Genomic DNA, 18,399 nt, shown 5'->3' with positions numbered 1-18,399 from the left:
GGGCCAAAATATGGGGGGAGGGGCTAAAGGGGGAGGGACCAAAATAAGGAGACAAGGGGGAGGGGCCAAAAGAGGAGGGGTTGTAAGGGGGAGGGGCCAAAATATGGGGGGAGGGGCTAAAGGGGGAGGGACCAAAATAAGGAGACAAGGGGGAGGGGCCAAAAGAGGGAGACAAGGGGGGAGGGGCTAAAAGGGGAGGGGTTAAAGGGGCAGGGGCCAAAATAGAGGGACAAGAGGGGAGGGGTTAAAATGGGGAGGGGCCAAAATGTGGGGGGAGGGGCTAAAGCGGGGAGGGGCCAAAATAGATGGGGAAGTGGGAGGGGCCAAACGGGGAGGGGTTAAAAGGGGGAGGGGCCAAATGGGGGTGATAAAAGGGGGAGGGGCCCAAGACAGAGGGACCAAAGGGGGAAAGCAAAGCTCCCTCCCGGACTCCTGGGTCCCTCCCGGACTCCTGGGTCCCTCCCGGACGCCTGGGTCCCTCCCTCCCTCCCCCCCAGGTCCTGCTGACCCTGCGCTGTCCCGGGGGGACCCGGCGCCTCCAGACGGTGACGGCGAAAACCTGCGAGTGCGACGTGTGCACGGGGGGGCGGTACTGAGCCCGGACGCCTGGGTCCCTCCCGGACGCCTGGGTCCCTTCCCGAACGCCTGGGTCCCTCCTGAACTCCTGGGTCCCCTCCCGAACGCCTGGGTCCCTCCCGAACTCCTGGGTCCCTCCCGAACTCCTGGGTCCCTCCCGAACTCCTGGGTCCCTCCCGGACTCCTGGGTCCCTCCCGAACTCCTGGGTCCCTCCCGAACGCCTGGGTCCCTCCCGAACTCCTGGGTCCCTCCTGAACTCCTGGGTCCCTCCCGAACTCCTGGGTCCCCTCCCGAACTCCTGGGTCCCTCCCGCACTCCTGGGTCCCTCCTGAACTCCTGGGTCCCTCCCGGACTCCTGGGTCCCTCCCGAACTCCTGGGTCCCTCCCGAACGCCTGGGTCCCTCCTGAACTCCTGGGTCCCTCCCGAACTCCTGGGTCCCTCAGAACGCCTGGGTCCCTCCCGAACTCCTGGGTCCCTCCCGAACTCCTGGGTCCCCCCCCGGACTCCTGGGTCCCCCCTGAACTCCTGGGTCCCCCCTGAACTCCTGGGTCCCTTCCCAAACGCCTGGGTCCCTCCCGGACACCTGGGTCCCCTCCCGAACTCCTGGGTCCCCTCCCGAACTCCTGGGTCCCTCCCGAGCTCCTGGGTCCCTCCCGAGCTCCTGGGTCCCTCCCGAGCTCCTGGGTCCCTCCCGAACTCCTGGGTCCCTCCCGAACTCCTGGGTCCCCAACTTGGCATGAAATAAACGTGCAGAATGGAACCAGTGTCCGAATGTGTGGGGACCCAGGCGTTCGGGAGGGGACCCAGGCGTTCGGGAGGGGACCCAGGAGTTCGGGAGGGGATTAATATGGGGGTTAATATGGGCTGGGGGGAATCCCAGTTTGGCCCGGACGCCTGGGTCCCTCCGTGGGGGGAGGGGGTGGGCGCGGAGGGGGAAGCGGAGGGAGGAGGGACCCAGGCGTCCGAGCGCTGCGGCACGCCCCCAGCGGTGACGTCATCAAGAAGGCGCCGGAAGAGGGAGCTGCGGTCACTGCCCGAACTCCTGGGTCCCCTCCCGGACTCCTGGGTCCACTCCCGGACTCCTGGGTCCCCTCCCGGACTCCTGGGTCCCTCCCGGACGCCTGGGTCCCCGCAGGTGACAATGACAAGTGACCTCGATATCTTCGTGGGGAACACGACGCTGATCGATGAGGAGGTTTATCAGCTCTGGCTGGACGGATACACGGGTGCGCCCGGACGCCTGGGTCCCTGGGGCACTCCTGGGTCCCTCCCGAACTCCTGGGTCCTCTCCCGAACTCCTGGGTCCTCCCCTGAACTCCTGGGTCCTCCCCTGAACTCCTGGGTCCCTCCCGAACTCCTGGGTCCTCTCCCGAACTCCTGGGTCCTCTCCCGGACACCTGGGTCCCTCCCGAACTCCTGGGTCCTCCCCTGAACTCCTGGGTCCCTCCCGAACTCCTGGGTCCCTCCCGAACTCCTGGGTCCCCTATTTGTGTCAATGTCTCCACTGATGTCCCATTGATGTCCCATTGTCCCCATTGATCCCGTTGATATCCCATTGATATCCAATTGATGTCCCCATTGATCCCATTGATCCCATTGATGCCCCATTGATATCCAATTGATGTCCCCATGTCCCCATTGATCCCATTGATATTCCCATGTCCCCATTGATGTCCCATTGATCCCATTGATATTGCCATGTCCCCATTCATGTTCCATTCATGTCCCATTGATCCCATTGATGTCCCATTGGTGTCTCATTGATGTCCCATTGATCCCGTTGATATTCCTATGTCCCCATTGATGTCCCATTGATGTCCCATTGATCCCATTGATATTGCCATGTCTCCATTGATGTCCCCATTGATGTCCCATTTATGTCCCATTGATCCCATTGATATTCCTATGTCCCCATTGATGTTCCATTCATGTCCTATTGATCCCATTGGTGTCTTATTGATGTCCCATTGATGTCCCATTGATCCCATTGATATTCCCATGTCCCCATTGATGTCCCATTGATGTCCCATTGATGTCCCATTGATGTCCCATTGATGTCCCATTGATGTCCCAATGATCCCATTGATATTCCCATGTCCCCATTCATGTCCCATTGATGTCCCATTGATGTCCCATTGACGTCCCATTCATCCCATTGATATTCCCACGTCCCCATTCATGTCCCACTGATGTCCCACTGATGTCCCATTCATCCCATTGATATTGCCATGTCCCCATTGGTGTCCCATTGATCCCATTGATATCCCATTGATGTCCCATTGATCCCATTGGTATTCCCATGTCCCCACTGATGTCCCATTCATCCCATTGATATTCCCACGTCCCCATTGATGTCCCACTGATGTCCCACTGATGTCCCATTGTGTCCCGCTGTCCCCAGTGTCCGAGGCCGTTTCCCGCCGCCTGCGGGGGGGTCTCCTGGAACGTTCCGGAACCTCGGTGTCCGTGCTGCAGAGCGACACCCGCGACCACTTCCGCACCTTCCAGATGCTGGAGCGGCTGCTCCACTCCCCCCCCCGGCTGTGCCAGCAGCTGCTCTTCCAGATCCCCCCCCCGCGCCAGGCCGCGCTCATCCAGGGGTACTGGGGGGCACTGGGAGCACTGGGAGGCACTGGGAGGGAACTGGGAGCACTGGGGGGAGATTGGGAGCACTGGGAGAACTGGGAGGTACTGGGGGGCACTGGGAGCACTGGGAGGCACTGGGAGGCACTGGGGGGCACTGGGAGGCACTGTGGGGCACTGGGAGCGCTGGGAGGCACTGGGGGGACTGGGAATGAACTGGGGGCACTGGGGGGCACTGGGAGGCACTGGGAGCACTGGGAGGCACTGGGGGGACTGGGAGGCACTGGGAGGGAACTGGGAGCACTGGGGGGAGATTGGGAGCACTGGGAGCACTGGGAGAACTGGGAGGTACTGGGGGGCACTGGGAGCACTGGGAGGCACTGGGGGGCACTGGGAGCACTGGGAGGCACTGGGGGGACTGGGAATGAACTGGGGGCACTGGGGGGAGATTGGGAGCACTGGGGGGGACTGGGAGTGAACTGGGAGCACTGGGGGAGACTGGGAGGGAACTGGGAGCACTGGGGGGGAGATTGGGAGCACTGGGGGGAGATTGGGAGCACTGGGGGGGACTGGGAGTGAACTGGGAGCACTGGGGGGGACCTGGGAGCACTGGGGGTGAACTGGGAGCACTGGGAGGGACTGGGATTGAATTGGGAGCACTGGGAGGGACTGAGAGTGAACTGGGAGCACTGGGGGTACTGGGAGCACTGGGGGGACTGGGGGGACTGGGGGGCACTGGGAGGCACTGGGAGGGAACTGGGAGCACTGGGGGGAGATTGGGAGCACTGGGAGAACTGGGAGGCACTGGGGGGCACTGGGAGCACTGGGAATGAACTGGGGGCACTGGGAGGAGATTGGGAGCACTTGGGGGAGACTGGGAGGGAACTGGGAGCACTGGGGGGGACTGAGAGTGAACTGGGAACACTGGGGGGAGATTGGGAGCACTGGGAGAATTGGGAGGCACTGGGGGGCACTGGGAGCACTGGGGGGCACTGGGAGGGAACTGGGAGCACTGGGGGGAGATTGGGAGCACTGGGGGGCACTGGGAGCACTGGGGGGGACTGGGGGCACTGGGAGCACTGGGAGCACTGGGAGGCACTGGGGGGCACTGGAGGCACTGGGGGGAACTGGGGGCACTGGGAGCACTGGGAGGCACTGGGGGGACTGGAAATGAACTGGGGGCACTGGGGGGAGATTGGGAGCACTGGGGGGGACTGAGAGTGAACTGGGAGCACTGGGGGGAGATTGGGGGGCACTGGGGGACACTGGGAGGGAACTGGGGGGCACTGGGAGGGAACTGGGGGGAACTGGAAGGGAACTGGCAGCACTGGGAGGGACTGGGAATCAACTGGGAGCACTAGGGGGGAACTGGGAGGGACTGGGAGGGGATTGGGGGGCACTGGGAGGCACTGGGAGTGAACTGGGAGCACTGGGAGGGGATTTGGTGTCACTAGGAGGGAACTGGGAGGGACTGGGAGTGAACTGGAATGAACCGGGGGGACTGGGTTGAATTGGAGGGACTGGGATATACTGGGAGGGACTGGGAGCACTGGGGGGAGATTGGGGGGCACTGGGATGGACTGGGAGCACTGGGAGGGAATGGGAGTGAACTGGGAGCACTGAGGGTGAACTGGGAGCACTGGGAGGGACTGGGGGGGGTCACTGGGACGAACTGGGAGCACTGGGAGGGAACTGGGAGCACTGGGGGCCTCAATAACCCATTGGGATACAGAATGGGATGAGGATACAGAACAAGGATGCTCAGGGATGCTTGAGGATGCTCAGCCCAATTTTGGGGGTCCGCGGGTGGATTTTGGGGTCCCCCCCGGTTTTGGGGACCCCCCCACACTTTGGGGACCCCCCCCAACATTCCATGAACCCCCCTCTCATTTTGGGGACCCCCAAGGTGCTTTGTGGGGTTCAATAGTGCATTGGGATACAGGATGGGTTGGGATGCAGGACGAGGATGCTCAGGATGATGCTCAGATCAGTTTGGGGGTCCAGGGCACTTTTGGGGGGGCTGTGGGTGGATTTTGGGGTCCCCCCCCACTTTAGGGACCCCCCCCCACTTTAGGGACCCCCCCACACTTTGGGGACCCCCCAGGTACTTCGGGGGGGCTCAATAACCCATTGGGATACAGAATGGGATGAGGATACAGGACAAGGATGCTCAGGGATGCTTGAGGATGCTCAGCCCAATTTTGGGGGTCCATGGGTGGATTTTGGGGTGTCCCCCGGTTTTGGGGACCCCCCCACACTTTGGGGACCCCTCCAACATTCCATGAACCCCCCTCTCATTTTGGGGACCCCCAAGGTGCTTTGTGGGGTTCAATAGTGCATTGGGATACAGGATGGGTTGGGATGCAGGACGAGGATGCTCAGGATGATGCTCAGATCAGTTTGGGGGTTCAGGGCACTTTTGGGGGGCTGTGGGTGGATTTTGGGGTCCCCCCCACTTTAGGGAACCCCCCCCACTTTAGGGACCCCCACACAATTTGGGGACCCCCCAGGTACTTCGGGGGGGCTCAATAACCCATTGGGATACAGAATGGGATGAGGATACAGGACAAGGATGCTCAGGGATGCTTGAGGATGCTCAGCCCAATTTTGGGGGTCCATGGGTGGATTTTGGGGTCCCCCCCGGTTTTGGGGACCCCCCCACCATTTCGGGGACCCCCCCCCCCAGCTATTACGCCTTCGAACCGGCCCTGGCGAGGGAACTTTTGGGGAAGAAGCTGTCGAAAGGGACCAAAAAGGAGCTGGACGAGGTCAGCGCCAGGACCGGGCTGAGCCTGCGCGCCTGCAGGAGACAGGTGGGGGGTCCCCAAAAATGGGGGGGGGTCCCCAAAAATGGGGGGTCCCCAAAAATGGGGGGGGGTCTGAAATATGGGGGAGGGGGGGGCCTGAAATGTGTGGGGTCTGATATATGGGGGGGGTGGGGCCTGAAATGAGGGGGACCCAATAAGAGGGGGACCCAATACGAGGGGGACCCAATAAGGGGGTCCTAATATGGGGGTCCCAATATGGGGGGCTCCCCAATATGGGGGGTCCTAATATGGGGGGGTGGCCAATAAGGGGGGGTCCCAATAAGGGGGGTACCAATATGGGGGGGTCCTCAATATGGGGGTCCCAATAAGGGGGTCTTAATATGGGGGGGTCCCAATATGGGGGGGTCCTCAATATGGGGGTCCCAATAAGGGGGTCTTAATATAGGGGGGTCCCGATATGGGGGGGTCCTCAATATGGGGGTCCCAATAAGGGGGTCTTAATATGGGGGGGTCCCAATAAGGGGGGGGTCCTCAATATGGGGGTCCCAATAAGGGGGTCTTAATATGGGGGGTCCCAATATGGGGGGGTCCCGATATGGGGGGGTCCTCAATATGGGGGTCCCAATAAGGGGGTCTTAATATGGGGGGGTCCCAATATGGGGGGGTCCTCAATATGGGGGTCCCAATAAGGGGGTCTTAATATGGGGGGGTCCCAATAAGGGGGGACCCAATATGGGGGGGTCCTCAATATGGGGGTCCCAATAAGGGGGTCTTAATATGGGGGGGTCCCAATATGGGGGGGTCCCAATATGGGGGGGTCCTCAATATGGGGGTCCCAATAAGGGGGTCTTAATATGGGGGGGTCCCAATATGGGGGGGTCCTCAATATGGGGGTCCCAATAAGGGGGTCTTAATATGGGGGGGTCCTCAATATGGGGGTCCCAATAAGGGGGGGTCCCAATATGGGGGTCCCAATAAGGGGGTCTTAATATGGGGGGGTCCCAATATGGGGGGGTCCCAATAAGGGGGGACCCAATATGGGGGGGTCCCAATAAGGGGGTCTTAATATGGGGGGGTCCCAATATGGGGGGGTCCTCAATATGGGGGTCCCAATAAGGGGGTCTTAATATGGGGGGGTCCCAATATGGGGGTCCCAATAAGGGGGTCTTAATATAGGGGGGTCCCAATATGGGGGGTCCCAATATGGAGGGGTCCCAATAAGGGGGTCTTAATATGGGGGGGTCCCGTTATGGGGGGGTCCCAATATGGGGGTCCCAATAAGGGGGTCTTAATATGGGGGGGTCCCAATATGGGGGGTCCCAATATGGGGGGGTCCCAATATGGGGGTCCCAATAAGGGGGTCTTAATATGGGGGGGTCCCGATATGGGGGGGGTCCTCAATATGGGGGTCCCAATAAGGGGGGACCCAATATGGGGGGGTCCTCAATATGGGGGTCCCAATAAGGGGGTCTTAATATGGGGGGGTCCCGATATGGGGGGGTCCTCAATATGGGGGTCCCAATAAGGGGGTCTTAATATGGGGGGGTCCCAATAAGGGGGGTCCCAATATGGGGGGGTCCCAATATGGGGGGGTCCTCAATATGGGGGTCCCAATAAGGGGGGACCCAATATGGGGGGGTCCTCAATATGGGGGTCCCAATAAGGGGGTCTTAATATGGGGGGGTCCCGATATGGGGGGTCCTCAATATGGGGGGGTCCTCAATATGGGGGTCCCAATAAGGGGGTCTTAATATGGGGGGGTCCCAATATGGGGGGGTCCTCAATATGGGGGTCCCAATAAGGGGGTCTTAATATGGGGGGGTCCCAATATGGGGGGGTCCCAATAAGGGGGTCCCAGTAAGGGGGGGGTCCCCAAAACCTACATGAGAGGTCCTGGTGGGGGGGGGCAATTTGGTCCCATTCTGGGGGGGCTGGGGGGACCCAGGAGTTCGGGAGGGACCCAGGAGTTCGGGAAGGGACCCAGGAGTTCGGGGGGGACCCAGGAGTTCAGGAGGGACCCAGGAGTTCGGGAGGGACCCAGGAGTTCGGGGGGGACCCAGGAGTTCGGGAAGGGACCCAGGAGTTCAGGGGGGACCCAGGAGTTCGGGAAGGGACCCAGGAGTTCGGGAAGGGACCCAGGAGTTCGGGAGGGGTTTAAATGGGGTTAAAGGGGGTCTGGGGGGGTTGTGGGTGCTATGGGGGGGTCCCCAATTTCTGTGCCCCCCCCCCAATAGTTCGACAACTTCAAGCGGGTGTTCAAGGCGGTGGAAGAACTGAAGGGACCCTTGGCCGAGCTGATTCAGCAGCATTTCCTGCTGCCCCCCCCACTGGCGAGGTTTGGGGGGCACCCATGGGTGCTGGGGGGGTCCTATGGGTGCTGGGGGGGGTCCTGGGGGGGTCACTTGGGGGTTTATGGGGAGTTTTTGGGGGGTTTTTGGGGAGTTGATCCAGCAGCATTTCCTGCTGGCCCCAATGATGTGTAAGGTCTGGGGGGCACCCATGGGTGCTCGGGGGTCCCTTTGTGTCCCCCCTTCATAGCAGTTGGGTTGTAGGGGGGTGTACAGGGGGGTTTTGGGGTTCAGGGGGGTCTGGGGACCCCCCAGTGACACTTTTGTCCCCCTTTGTGTCCCCTCCCCTTAGGAATTGGGGGTACAAGGGGGTTTTGGGATTCAGGGGGGTTCAGGCATTCAGAAGGGTTTGAGGACCCCATTGTCCCCCTTTGTGTCTCCCCCTCATAGGGGTTGCGTTGTAGGGGGGCGTACAGGGGGGTTTTGGGGTTCGGGGGGGTCTGGGGACCCCCCCCAGTGACACTTGTGTCCCTCTTTATGTCCCCTCCCCATAGGAATTGAGGGTACAGGGGGGTTTGTGGGTTCAGGGACCCCATTGTCCCCCTTTGTGTCCCCTCCCCATAGGGGTTGCGTTGTAGGGGGGCGTACAGGGGGGTTTTGGGGTTCAGGGGCGTCTGGAGACCCCCCCCGGTGACACTTGTGTCCCCCTTTGTGTCCCCTCCCCATAGGAATTGGGGGTTCAGGGTGGTTTTGGGGACCCTGTTGTCACCCCATTGTCCACCTTTGTTTCCCCCCCTCATAGGGGTTGCGTTGTAGGGGGGCGTACAGGGGGGTTTTGGGGTTCGAGGGGGTCTGGGGACCCCCCCCAGTGACACTCGTGTCCCTCTTTGTGTCCCCTCCCCATAGGAATTGAGGGTACAGGGGGGTTTGTGGGTTCAGGGACCCCATTGTCCCCCTTTGTGTCCCCTCCCCATAGGGGTTGCGTTGTAGGGGGGCGTACAGGGGGGTTTTGGGGTTCGGGGGGGTCTGGGGACCCCCCCCAGTGACACTCGTGTCCCCCTTTGTGTCCCCTCCCCATAGGAATTGGGGGTTCAGGGTGGTTTTGGGGACCCCGTTGTCACCCCATTGTCCACCTTTGTTTCCCCCCCTCATAGGGGTTGCATTGTAGGGGGGTGTACAGGGGGGTTTTGGGGTTCAGGGGGGTCTGGGGACCCCCCTGGTGACACTCGTGTCCCTCTTTGTGTCCCCTCCCCATAGGAATTGAGGGTACGGGGGGGTTGTGGGTTCAGGGACCCCATTGTCCCCCTTTGTGTCCCCTCCCCATAGGGGTTGCATTGTAGGGGGGTGTACAGGGGGGTTTTGGGGTTCAGGGGCGTCTGGAGACCCCCCCGTGACACTTGTGTCCCCCTTTGTGTCCCCTCCCCATAGGGGTTGCATTGTAGGGGGGTGTACAGGGGGGTTTTGGGGTTCAGGGGCGTCTGGAGACCCCCCCCGGTGACACTTGTGTCCCCCTTTGTGTCCCCTCCCCATAGGAATTGGGGGTTCAGGGTGGTTTTGGGGACCCCGTTGTCACCCCATTGTCCACCTTTGTTTCCCCCCCTCATAGGGGTTGCGTTGTAGGGGGGCGTACAGGGGGGTTTTGGGGTTCGGGGGGGTCTGGAGACCCCCCTGGTGACACTCATGTCCCCGTTGTTGTCACCTCCCCATAGGGATTATGCCGCCATCGTGTTCTTCGCCAACAGCCGTTTCGAGACGGGGAAGCGGCGGCTGCAGTTCCTGAGTTTCGGGGACCTGGCGGCCTGCGCCCAACACATGATGGGACATTGGACACAGGGGGCAATGAGTGAGAGCTGGGGACACTGGGGGCATTGGGGACATTGGGGGCATTGGGGGCAGTGGGGACATTGGGGGTATTGGGGGCAATGGGGACATTGGGGGTGATGGGGGCAATGGGACATTGGGGGCATTGGGGGCAATGGGGACAATGGGGGCAATGGGGGCAGTGGGGCAATGGGAACAATGGGGACAATGGGGGCAATGGGGACAATGGGGACAATGGGGACATTGGGGGCAATGGGGACAGTGGGGGCAATGGGGACATTGGGGGCAATGGGGGCAATGGGGACATTGGGGGCAATGGGGACAGTGGGGGCAATGGGGACATTGGGGGCAATGGGGGCAATGGGGACATTGGGGGCAATGGGGACAGTGGGGGCAATGGGGACATTGGGGGCAATGGGGGCAATGGGGACAGTGGGGGCAATGGGGGCAATGGGGGCAATGGGGACAGTGGGGGCAATGGGGACATTGGGGGCAATGGGGGCAATGGGGACATTGGGGGCAATGGGGACAGTGGGGGCAATGGGGACATTGGGGGTAATGGGGACATTGGGGACATTGGGGGCAATGGGGCAATGGGGACAATGGGGACAATGAGGGCAATGGGGACATTGGGGGCAATGGGGCAATGGGGACATTGGGGGCAATGGGGACAGTGGGGGCAATGGGGACAGTGGGGGCAATGGGGCAATGGGGACAATGAGGGCAATGGGGCAATGGGGACATTGGGGGCAATGGGGACAATGGGGACAATGGGGGCAATGGGGACATTGGGGGCAATGGGGACATTGGGGACAATGGGGGCAATGGGGACATTGGGGGCGATGGGGACAATGGGGGCAATGGGACAATGGGGGCAATGGGGACATTGGGGGCAATGGGGACAATGGGGGCAATGGGGACATTGGGGACAATGGGGACATTGGGGGCAATGGGGACAGTGGGGGCAATGGGGGCAATGGGGACATTGGGGGCAATGGGGACAATGGGGACATTGGGGGCAATGGGGACATTGGGGGCAATGGGGGCAATGGGACATTGGGGGCATTGGGGGCAATGGGGACAATGGGGGCATTGGGGGCGATGGGGACATTGGGGACAATGGGGGCAATGGGGACAGTGGGGGCAATGGGGACAATGGGGGCAATGGGGGCAGTGGGGCAATGGGAACAATGGGGACAATGGGGGCAATGGGGACAGTGGGGGCAATGGGGACATTGGGGGCAATGGGGGCAATGGGGACATTGGGGGCAATGGGGACAGTGGGGGCAATGGGGACATTGGGGGCGATGGGGGCAATGGGGACAATGGGGACAATGAGGGCAATGGGGACATTGGGGGCAATGGGGACATTGGGGGCGATGGGGACAATGGGGACAATGGGGGCAATGGGGGCAATGGGAACAATGGGGACAATGGGGGCATTGGGGGCAATGGGGACAATGGGGACAATGGGGACAGTGGGGACATTGGGGGCGATGGGGACAATGGGGGCAATGGGACAATGGGGGCATTGAGGACATTGTCCCCATGTCCCTAGTTCTGTCCCCAGGGTCCCCCCCCCTGTACTCCTGGGTCCCCTCCCGAACTCCTGGGTCCCTCCCCGAACTCCTGGGTCCCTCCCGAACTCCTGGGTCCCTGGGGCACTCCTGGGTCCCCAGCGCTGTGTCCGTGTCCCCAGCGCCCGAGGCGGCCGAGCCCGACGGGGACGTCCCCCGCTCGTTCCTGCAGGACCTGAAGGAGCTGAAGGTGCTGGTGAGCGACAAGGACCTGCTGGACCAGCACAAGAGGTGACGCCGGACGCCTGGGTCCCTCCCGGACGCCTGGGTCCCTTGGGGCACTCCTGGGTCCCTCCCGAACTCCTGGGTCCCTCCCGAGCTCCTGGGTCCCCTCCCGAACTCCTGGGTCCCCCCCGAACTCCTGGGTCCCTCCCGAACTCCTGGGTCCCCCCCGAACTCCTGGGTCCCCTCCCGAACTCCTGGGTCCCCCCCGAACTCCTGGGTCCCTCCCGAACTCCTGGGTCCCCCCCGAACTCCTGGGTCCCCCCCCGAACTCCTGGGTCCCCCCCAAACTCCTGGGTCCCTTCCCGAACTCCTGGGTCCCCCCCGAACTCCTGGGTCCCCCTGAACTCCTGGGTCCCCCCCGAACTCCTGGGTCCCTCCCGAACGCCTGGGTCCCTCCCGAACTCCTGGGTCCCTCCTGAACTCCTGGGTCCCTCCTGAACTCCTGGGTCCCCCCCGCACTCCTGGGTCCCTCCCGCACTCCTGGGTCCCCCCCGAACTCCTGGGTCCCTCCCGAACTCCTGGGTCCCCCCCGAACTCCTGGGTCCCTCCCGAACTCCTGGGTCCCCCCCGAACTCCTGGGTCCCTCCCGAACTCCTGGGTCCCTCCCGCACTCCTGGGTCCCTCCCGCACTCCTGGGTCCCCCCCGAACTCCTGGGTCCCTCCCGCACTCCTGGGTCCCCCCCGAACTCCTGGGTCCCTCCCGAACTCCTGGGTCCCCCCCGAACTCCTGGGTCCCTCCCGAACTCCTGGGTCCCTCCCGAACTCCTGGGTCCCCTCCCGAACTCCTGGGTCCCTCCCGAACTCCTGGGTCCCCTCCCGAACTCCTGGGTCCCCTCCCGAACTCCTGGGTCCCTCCCGAACTCCTGGGTCCCCTCCCGAACTCCTGGGTCCCTCCCGAACTCCTGGGTCCCCTGGGGTGGGATTGGGTGACCCGGACGCCTGGGTCCCTCCCGGACGCCTGGGTCCCTCTGCCCCTCCCCCAGCCTGGTGTGCTCGGCGCTGCGGGGGAAAATCTCGGTCTATAACGAGATGGAAACGAACTTCAAGGTGAGCCTGGGACCCTGGGGCACTCCTGGGTCCCTGGGGCACTCCTGGGTCCTTGGGGCACTCCTGGGTCCCCCCCGAACTCCTGGGTCCCCCCCGGACTCCTGGGTCCTTGGGGCACTCCTGGGTCCCCCCCTGAACTCCTGGGTCCTTGGGGCACTCCTGGGTCCCTGGGGCACTCCTGGGTCCTTGGGGCACTCCTGGGTCCCCCCCGAACTCCTGCGTCCCCCCCGAACTCCTGGGTCCCTGGGGCACTCCTGGGTCCCTCCCGAACTCCTGGGTCCCCCCCGGACTCCTGGGTCCCCCCCGAACTCCTGGGTCCCCCCCCGAACTCCTGGGTCCCTGGGGCACTCCTGGGTCCCTCCCGAACTCCTGGGTCCCCCCGAACTCCTGGGTCCCTCCCGAACTCCTGGGTCCCTGGGGCACTCCTGGGTCCTTGGGGCACTCCTGGGTCCCCCCCTGAACTCCTGGGTCCCTGGGGCACTCCTGGGTCCTTGGGGCACTCCTGGGTCCCTGGGGCACTCCTGTGTCCCCCCCGAACTCCTGGGTCCCCCCGAACTCCTGGGTCCCTGGGGCACTCCTGGGTCCCTCCCGAACGCCTGGGTCCCTCCCGAACGCCTGGGTCCCCCCCGATCTCCTGGGTCCCCTTGATCTCCCATGTCCCCCCCAAACTCCTGGGTCCCCGGGGCACTCCTGGGTCCCCCCGAACTCCTGGGTCCCTGGGGCACTCCTGGGTCCCCGGGGCACTCCTGGGTCCCTCCCGGACGCCTGGGTCCGCAGGCGCTGTCCCGGGCGCTGGTGAACGTGGGGCTCAAGCTGCCCCACCCCCGTGACGTGCGGGACTTCTTCGTGGACCTGGTGGAGAAGGTGAGCGGTGTGGGGCCGGACCCACAAGTGGGACCCCAGACCCCCAACTGGGACCCCAGACCCACAACTGGGACCACAGACCCACAACTGGGACCCCAAACTGGGACGCTGGGTGGACTGGGGGTTTTGGGGTGTCATGGGTGGTCTATGGGGTTTTGGGGACCCAGGAGTCTGGGAGGGACCCAGGAGTTCGGGGGGGACCCAGGCGTTCGGGAGGGACCCAGGAGTTCGGGGAGGGACCCAGGAGTTCGGGAGGGACCCAGGCGTTCGGGGAGGGACCCAGGAGTTCGGGAGGGACCCAGGAGTTTGGGGGGGACCCAGGAGTTCGGGAGGGACCCAGGAGTTCAGGAGGGACCCAGGAGTTCGGGGGGGACCCAGGAGTTCGGGAGGGACCCAGGAGTTCGGGAGGGACCCAGGCGTTCGGGAGGGACCCAGGCGTTCGGGGAGGGACCCAGGAGTTCGGGAGGGACCCAGGAGTCCGGGAGGGACCCAGGAGTTCGGGGGGGACCCAGGAGTTCGGGAGGGACCCAGGCGTTCGGGAGGGACCCAGGCGTTCGGGGAGGGACCCAGGAGTTCGGGAGGGGACCCAGGAGTTCGGGAGGGACCCAGGAGTTCGGGAGGGACCCAGGCGTTCGGGGAGGGACCCAGGAGTTCGGGAGGGACCCAGGAGTTCGGGAGGGGACCCAGGAGTTCGGGAGGGACCCAGGAGTTCGGGAGGGACCCAGGCGTTCGGGAGGGACCCAGGAGTTCGGGAGGGACCCAGGAGTCCGGGAGGGACCCAGGAGTTCGGGGGGGACCCAGGAGTTCGGGAGGGACCCAGGCGTTCGGGAGGGACCCAGGCGTTCGGGGAGGGACCCAGGAGTTCGGGAGGGGACCCAGGAGTTCGGGAGGGACCCAGGAGTTCGGGAGGGACCCAGGAGTTCGGGGGGGACCCAGGAGTTCGGGAGGGACCCAGGCGTTCGGGGAGGGACCCAGGAGTTCGGGAGGGACCCAGGAGTTCGGGAGGGGACCCAGGAGTTCGGGAGGGACCCAGGAGTTCGGGAGGGACCCAGGCGTTCGGGGAGGGACCCAGGCGTTCGGGGAGGGACCCAGGAGTTCGGGAGGGACCCAGGAGTTCGGGAGGGGACCCAGGAGTTCGGGAGGGACCCAGGAGTTCGGGGAGGGACCCAGGAGTTCGGGAGGGGACCCAGGAGTTCGGGAGGGACCCAGGCGTTCGGGAGGGACCCAGGAGTTCGGGAGGGACCCAGGCGTCCGGCCGTCCCCAGGTGCTGGACCCCTGCCGCTCGGACCATTGGTCGCTGGGGGACCTGCGGCTTTTCCTGGGCAGCTACACCACGGCCCCACGGGCGCTGGGGGGGTTCAGGTGAGACCCCCCCAAAAAATGGGACCCCCAAATCACCTCGGGACCCCAAAATTCGCACCCGGGGACCCCGAAAACCCCCTCAGGGACCCCAAAATCCTCCACGGGGACCCCAAAATCACCCCCAGGACCCCAAAATCCCCCCAGGACCCCAAAATTCACCCCCGGGGACCACAAAATCCCCCCCGGGACCCCAAAATGGACCCACCTGGGACCCCAAATCCCCCCGAGACCCCAAAATGGACCCACCCGGTACCCCAAATCCCCCCCTGGGACCCCAAAATGGACCCACCCGGGACCCCAAAATGGACCCACCCGGGGCCCCAAATCCCCCCCCGGACCCCAAAATGGACCCACCTGGGACCCCAAATCCCCCCCTGGGACCCCAAAATGGACCCACCCGGGACCCCAAATCCCCCCCTGAGACCCCAAAATGGACCCACCTGGGGTCCCAAATCCCCCCCTGGGACCCCAAAATGGACCCACCAGGGACCCCAAATCCCCCCCTGGGACCCCAAAATGGACCCACCCGGGACCCCAAATCCCCCCCTGGGACCCCAAAATGGACCCACCAGGGACCCCAAATCCCCCCCTGGGACCCCAAAATGGACCCACCAGGGACCCCAAATCCCCCCCTGGGACCCCAAAATGGACCCACCCGGGACCCCAAATCCCCCCCTGGGACCCCAAAATGGACCCACCCAGGACCCCAAATCCCCCCCTGGGACCCCAAAATGGACCCACCCGGGACCCCAAATCCCCCCCTGGGACCCCAAAATGGACCCACCCGGGACCCCAAATCCCCCCCTGGACCCCAAAATGGACCCACCCAGGACCCCAAAATCCCCCCCTGGGACCCCAAAATGGACCCACCCGGGGTCCCAAATCCCCCCCTGGGACCCCAAAATGGACCCACCCGGGACCCCAAAATCCCCCCCTGGGACCCCAAAATGGACCCACCCGGGGTCCCAAATCCCCCCCTGGGACCCCAAAATGGACCCACCCGGGACCCCAAATCCCCCCTGGGACCCCAAAATGGACCCACCCGGGGCCCCAAATCCCCCCTGGGACCCCAAAATGGACCCACCCGGGGTCCCAAATCCCCCCCCTGGGACCCCAAAATGGACCCACCCGGGACCCCAAATCCCCCCTGGGACCCCAAAATGGACCCGCCCGGGACCCCAAAATCCCCCCTGGGACCCCAAAATGGACCCACCCAGGACCCCAAATCCCCCCCTGAGACCCCAAAATGGACCCACCCGGGACCCCAAATCCCCCCTGGGACCCCAAAATGGACCCACCCGGGACCCCAAATCCCCCCTGGGACCCCAAAATGGACCCACCCGGGACCCCAAATCCCCCCCTGGGACCCCAAAATGGACCCACCCAGGACCCCAAATCCCCCCCTGAGACCCCAAAATGGACCCACCCGGGGTCCCAAATCCCCCCCTGGGACCCCAAAATGGACCCGCCCGGGACCCCAAATCCCCCCCTGGGACCCCAAAATGGACCCACCCGGGACCCCAAATCCCCCCCTGGGACCCCAAAATGGACCCACCCGGGACCCCAAATCCCCCCCGGGACCCCAAAATGGACCCACCCGGGACCCCAAATCCCCCCCCGGACCCCAAAATGGACCCACCCGGGACCCCAAATCCCCCCCTGGGACCCCAAAATGGACCCACCCGGGACCCCAAATCCCCCCCTGGGAACCCAAAATGGACCCACCCGGGACCCCAAATCCCCCCCTGGGACCCCAAAATGGACCCACCCGGGACCCCAAATCCCCCCCGAGACCCCAAAATGGACCCACCCGGGACCCCAAATCCCCCCCTGGGACCCCAAAATGGACCCACCCGGGACCCCAAATCCCCCCTGAGACCCCAAAATGGACCCACCCGGGACCCCAAATCCCCCCCCGGACCCCAAAATGGACCCACCCGGGACCCCAAATCCCCCCTGGGACCCCAAAATGGACCCACCCAGGACCCCAAATCCCCCCCGAGACCCCAAAATGGACCCACCCGGGACCCCAAATCCCCCCCTGGGACCCCAAAATGGACCCACCCGGGACCCCAAATCCCCCCCTGAGACCCCAAAATGGACCCACCCGGGACCCCAAATCCCCCCCTGGGACCCCAAAATGGACCCACCCGGGACCCCAAATCCCCCCCGAGACCCCAAAATGGACCCACCCGGGACCCCAAATCCCCCCCTGGGACCCCAAAATGGACCCACCCGGGACCCCAAATCCCCCCCCGGACCCCAAAATGGACCCACCCGGGACCCCAAATCCCCCCCAGGACCCCAAAATGGACCCACCCGGGACCCCAAATCCCCCCAGGACCCCAAAATGGACCCACCCGGGACCCCAAATCCCCCCCTGAGACCCCAAAATGGACCCACCCGGGACCCCAAATCCCCCCCTGGGACCCCAAAATGGACCCACCCGGGGCCCCAAATCCCCCCCGGGACCCCAAAATGGACCCACCCGGGACCCCAAATCCCCCCCTGAGACCCCAAAATGGACCCACCCGGGACCCCAAATCCCCCCCTGGGACCCCAAAATGGACCCACCCGGGACCCCAAATCCCCCCTGGGACCCCAATTTTCCCCCTGAACCCCCAAACTGGGACCCCCCCCCCAAACCCCAATTTCCCTCCTTTGGGTGCCCCCAAAACTCAGCATTTTCACCCCAAAACGGCCCTGGGGGGGGATGTGGGGACCCCCCCCCATATTTTGGGGACTCCCCCTATTATTTGGGACCCCCCCTAATTTTGGGGACCCCCCCTAATTTTGGGGACCCCCCCCCTTTGTCTACAGGCACCAGTTGCTATGGGAACGCTACATGGCGGGAATCAGCGCCTGTTTGCTCCGGATGTACCACGAGTGACCCCAAAATGGGGGGGACCCCAAAATGGGGGGACCCCAAAAATGGGACCCCCCCAAAAATGGGACCCCCCCCAACCCAACACCCCAAAATTGGGGGGATCTGGAAGATGCAACCCCCCAAAAATGGGGCGTTTTGGGGTTTCCCCCCCCAATCCAGGACACCCCGAAAATGGGGGGGACCCCAAACTGGGACACCCCAAAAATGGGGGGGACCCAAAATGGGGGGGGACCCGAAAACTGGGGGGGCTGGGGGGGGGGGGTGAATAAAGGACATTGAAACTTAAGCTGATTTGGGGTTTTTTTGGGGGGGGGGTCCCCAAAATCCCCGGACGCCTGGGTCCCTTATGGGGGCTCCCGGACGCCTGGGTCCTTTATGGGGGCTCCCGGACGCCTGGG

The 18,399-nt window shown here is 63.9% G+C and overlaps 2 protein-coding genes across 4 annotated transcripts in view; both read left to right on the top strand.

The window, feature by feature from the left end:
- The window catches only part of FKBP2 (FKBP prolyl isomerase 2), a 63,637-nt gene that overhangs the window by 33,685 nt on the left and 11,553 nt on the right, over positions 1 to 18,399 (top strand). The window lies entirely within an intron of this gene.
- On the top strand, positions 422 to 18,055 carry FIBP (FGF1 intracellular binding protein). 3 transcript variants are annotated; one of them, XM_071801526.1, is made up of 11 exons: positions 422 to 470; positions 1,700 to 1,804; positions 2,980 to 3,178; positions 5,848 to 5,974; positions 8,164 to 8,264; positions 9,927 to 10,060; positions 11,738 to 11,846; positions 12,824 to 12,887; positions 13,665 to 13,751; positions 15,017 to 15,114; positions 17,935 to 18,055. In XM_071801526.1, exons 2-11 carry the CDS (start codon positions 1,720 to 1,722, stop codon positions 18,002 to 18,004), a joined length of 1,074 nt encoding a protein of 357 aa, XP_071657627.1. In that variant the 5' UTR covers positions 422 to 470; positions 1,700 to 1,719; the 3' UTR covers positions 18,005 to 18,055. The 3 variants fall into 3 exon arrangements, with proteins under 3 accessions (XP_071657627.1, XP_071657626.1, XP_065718251.1); XM_065862179.2 differs by lacking the exon at positions 422 to 470 and having other exon boundaries at positions 1,540 to 1,804; XM_071801525.1 differs by lacking the exons at positions 422 to 470; positions 13,665 to 13,751 and having other exon boundaries at positions 1,539 to 1,804.

This window comes from Patagioenas fasciata, chromosome 39, assembly GCF_037038585.1.
Source record: "Patagioenas fasciata isolate bPatFas1 chromosome 39, bPatFas1.hap1, whole genome shotgun sequence".
NCBI lineage: Eukaryota > Metazoa > Chordata > Aves > Columbiformes > Columbidae > Patagioenas > Patagioenas fasciata.
Note: the sequence above shows the minus strand (reverse complement) of the source record. Positions and strands in the feature narration are given on the sequence as shown.

Bases quoted from the DNA above. Each gene is read 5' to 3' on its own strand.
- FIBP (XM_071801526.1), top strand. From the start codon at position 1,720: ATGACAAGTGACCTCGATATCTTCGTGGGGAACACGACGCTGATCGAT. The intron at 10,061-11,737 runs GTGAGAGCTGGG...CCGTGTCCCCAG, and splicing joins TTGGACACAGGGGGCAATGA to CGCCCGAGGCGGCCGAGCCC. The intron at 12,888-13,664 runs GTGAGCCTGGGA...CTGGGTCCGCAG, and splicing joins AGATGGAAACGAACTTCAAG to GCGCTGTCCCGGGCGCTGGT.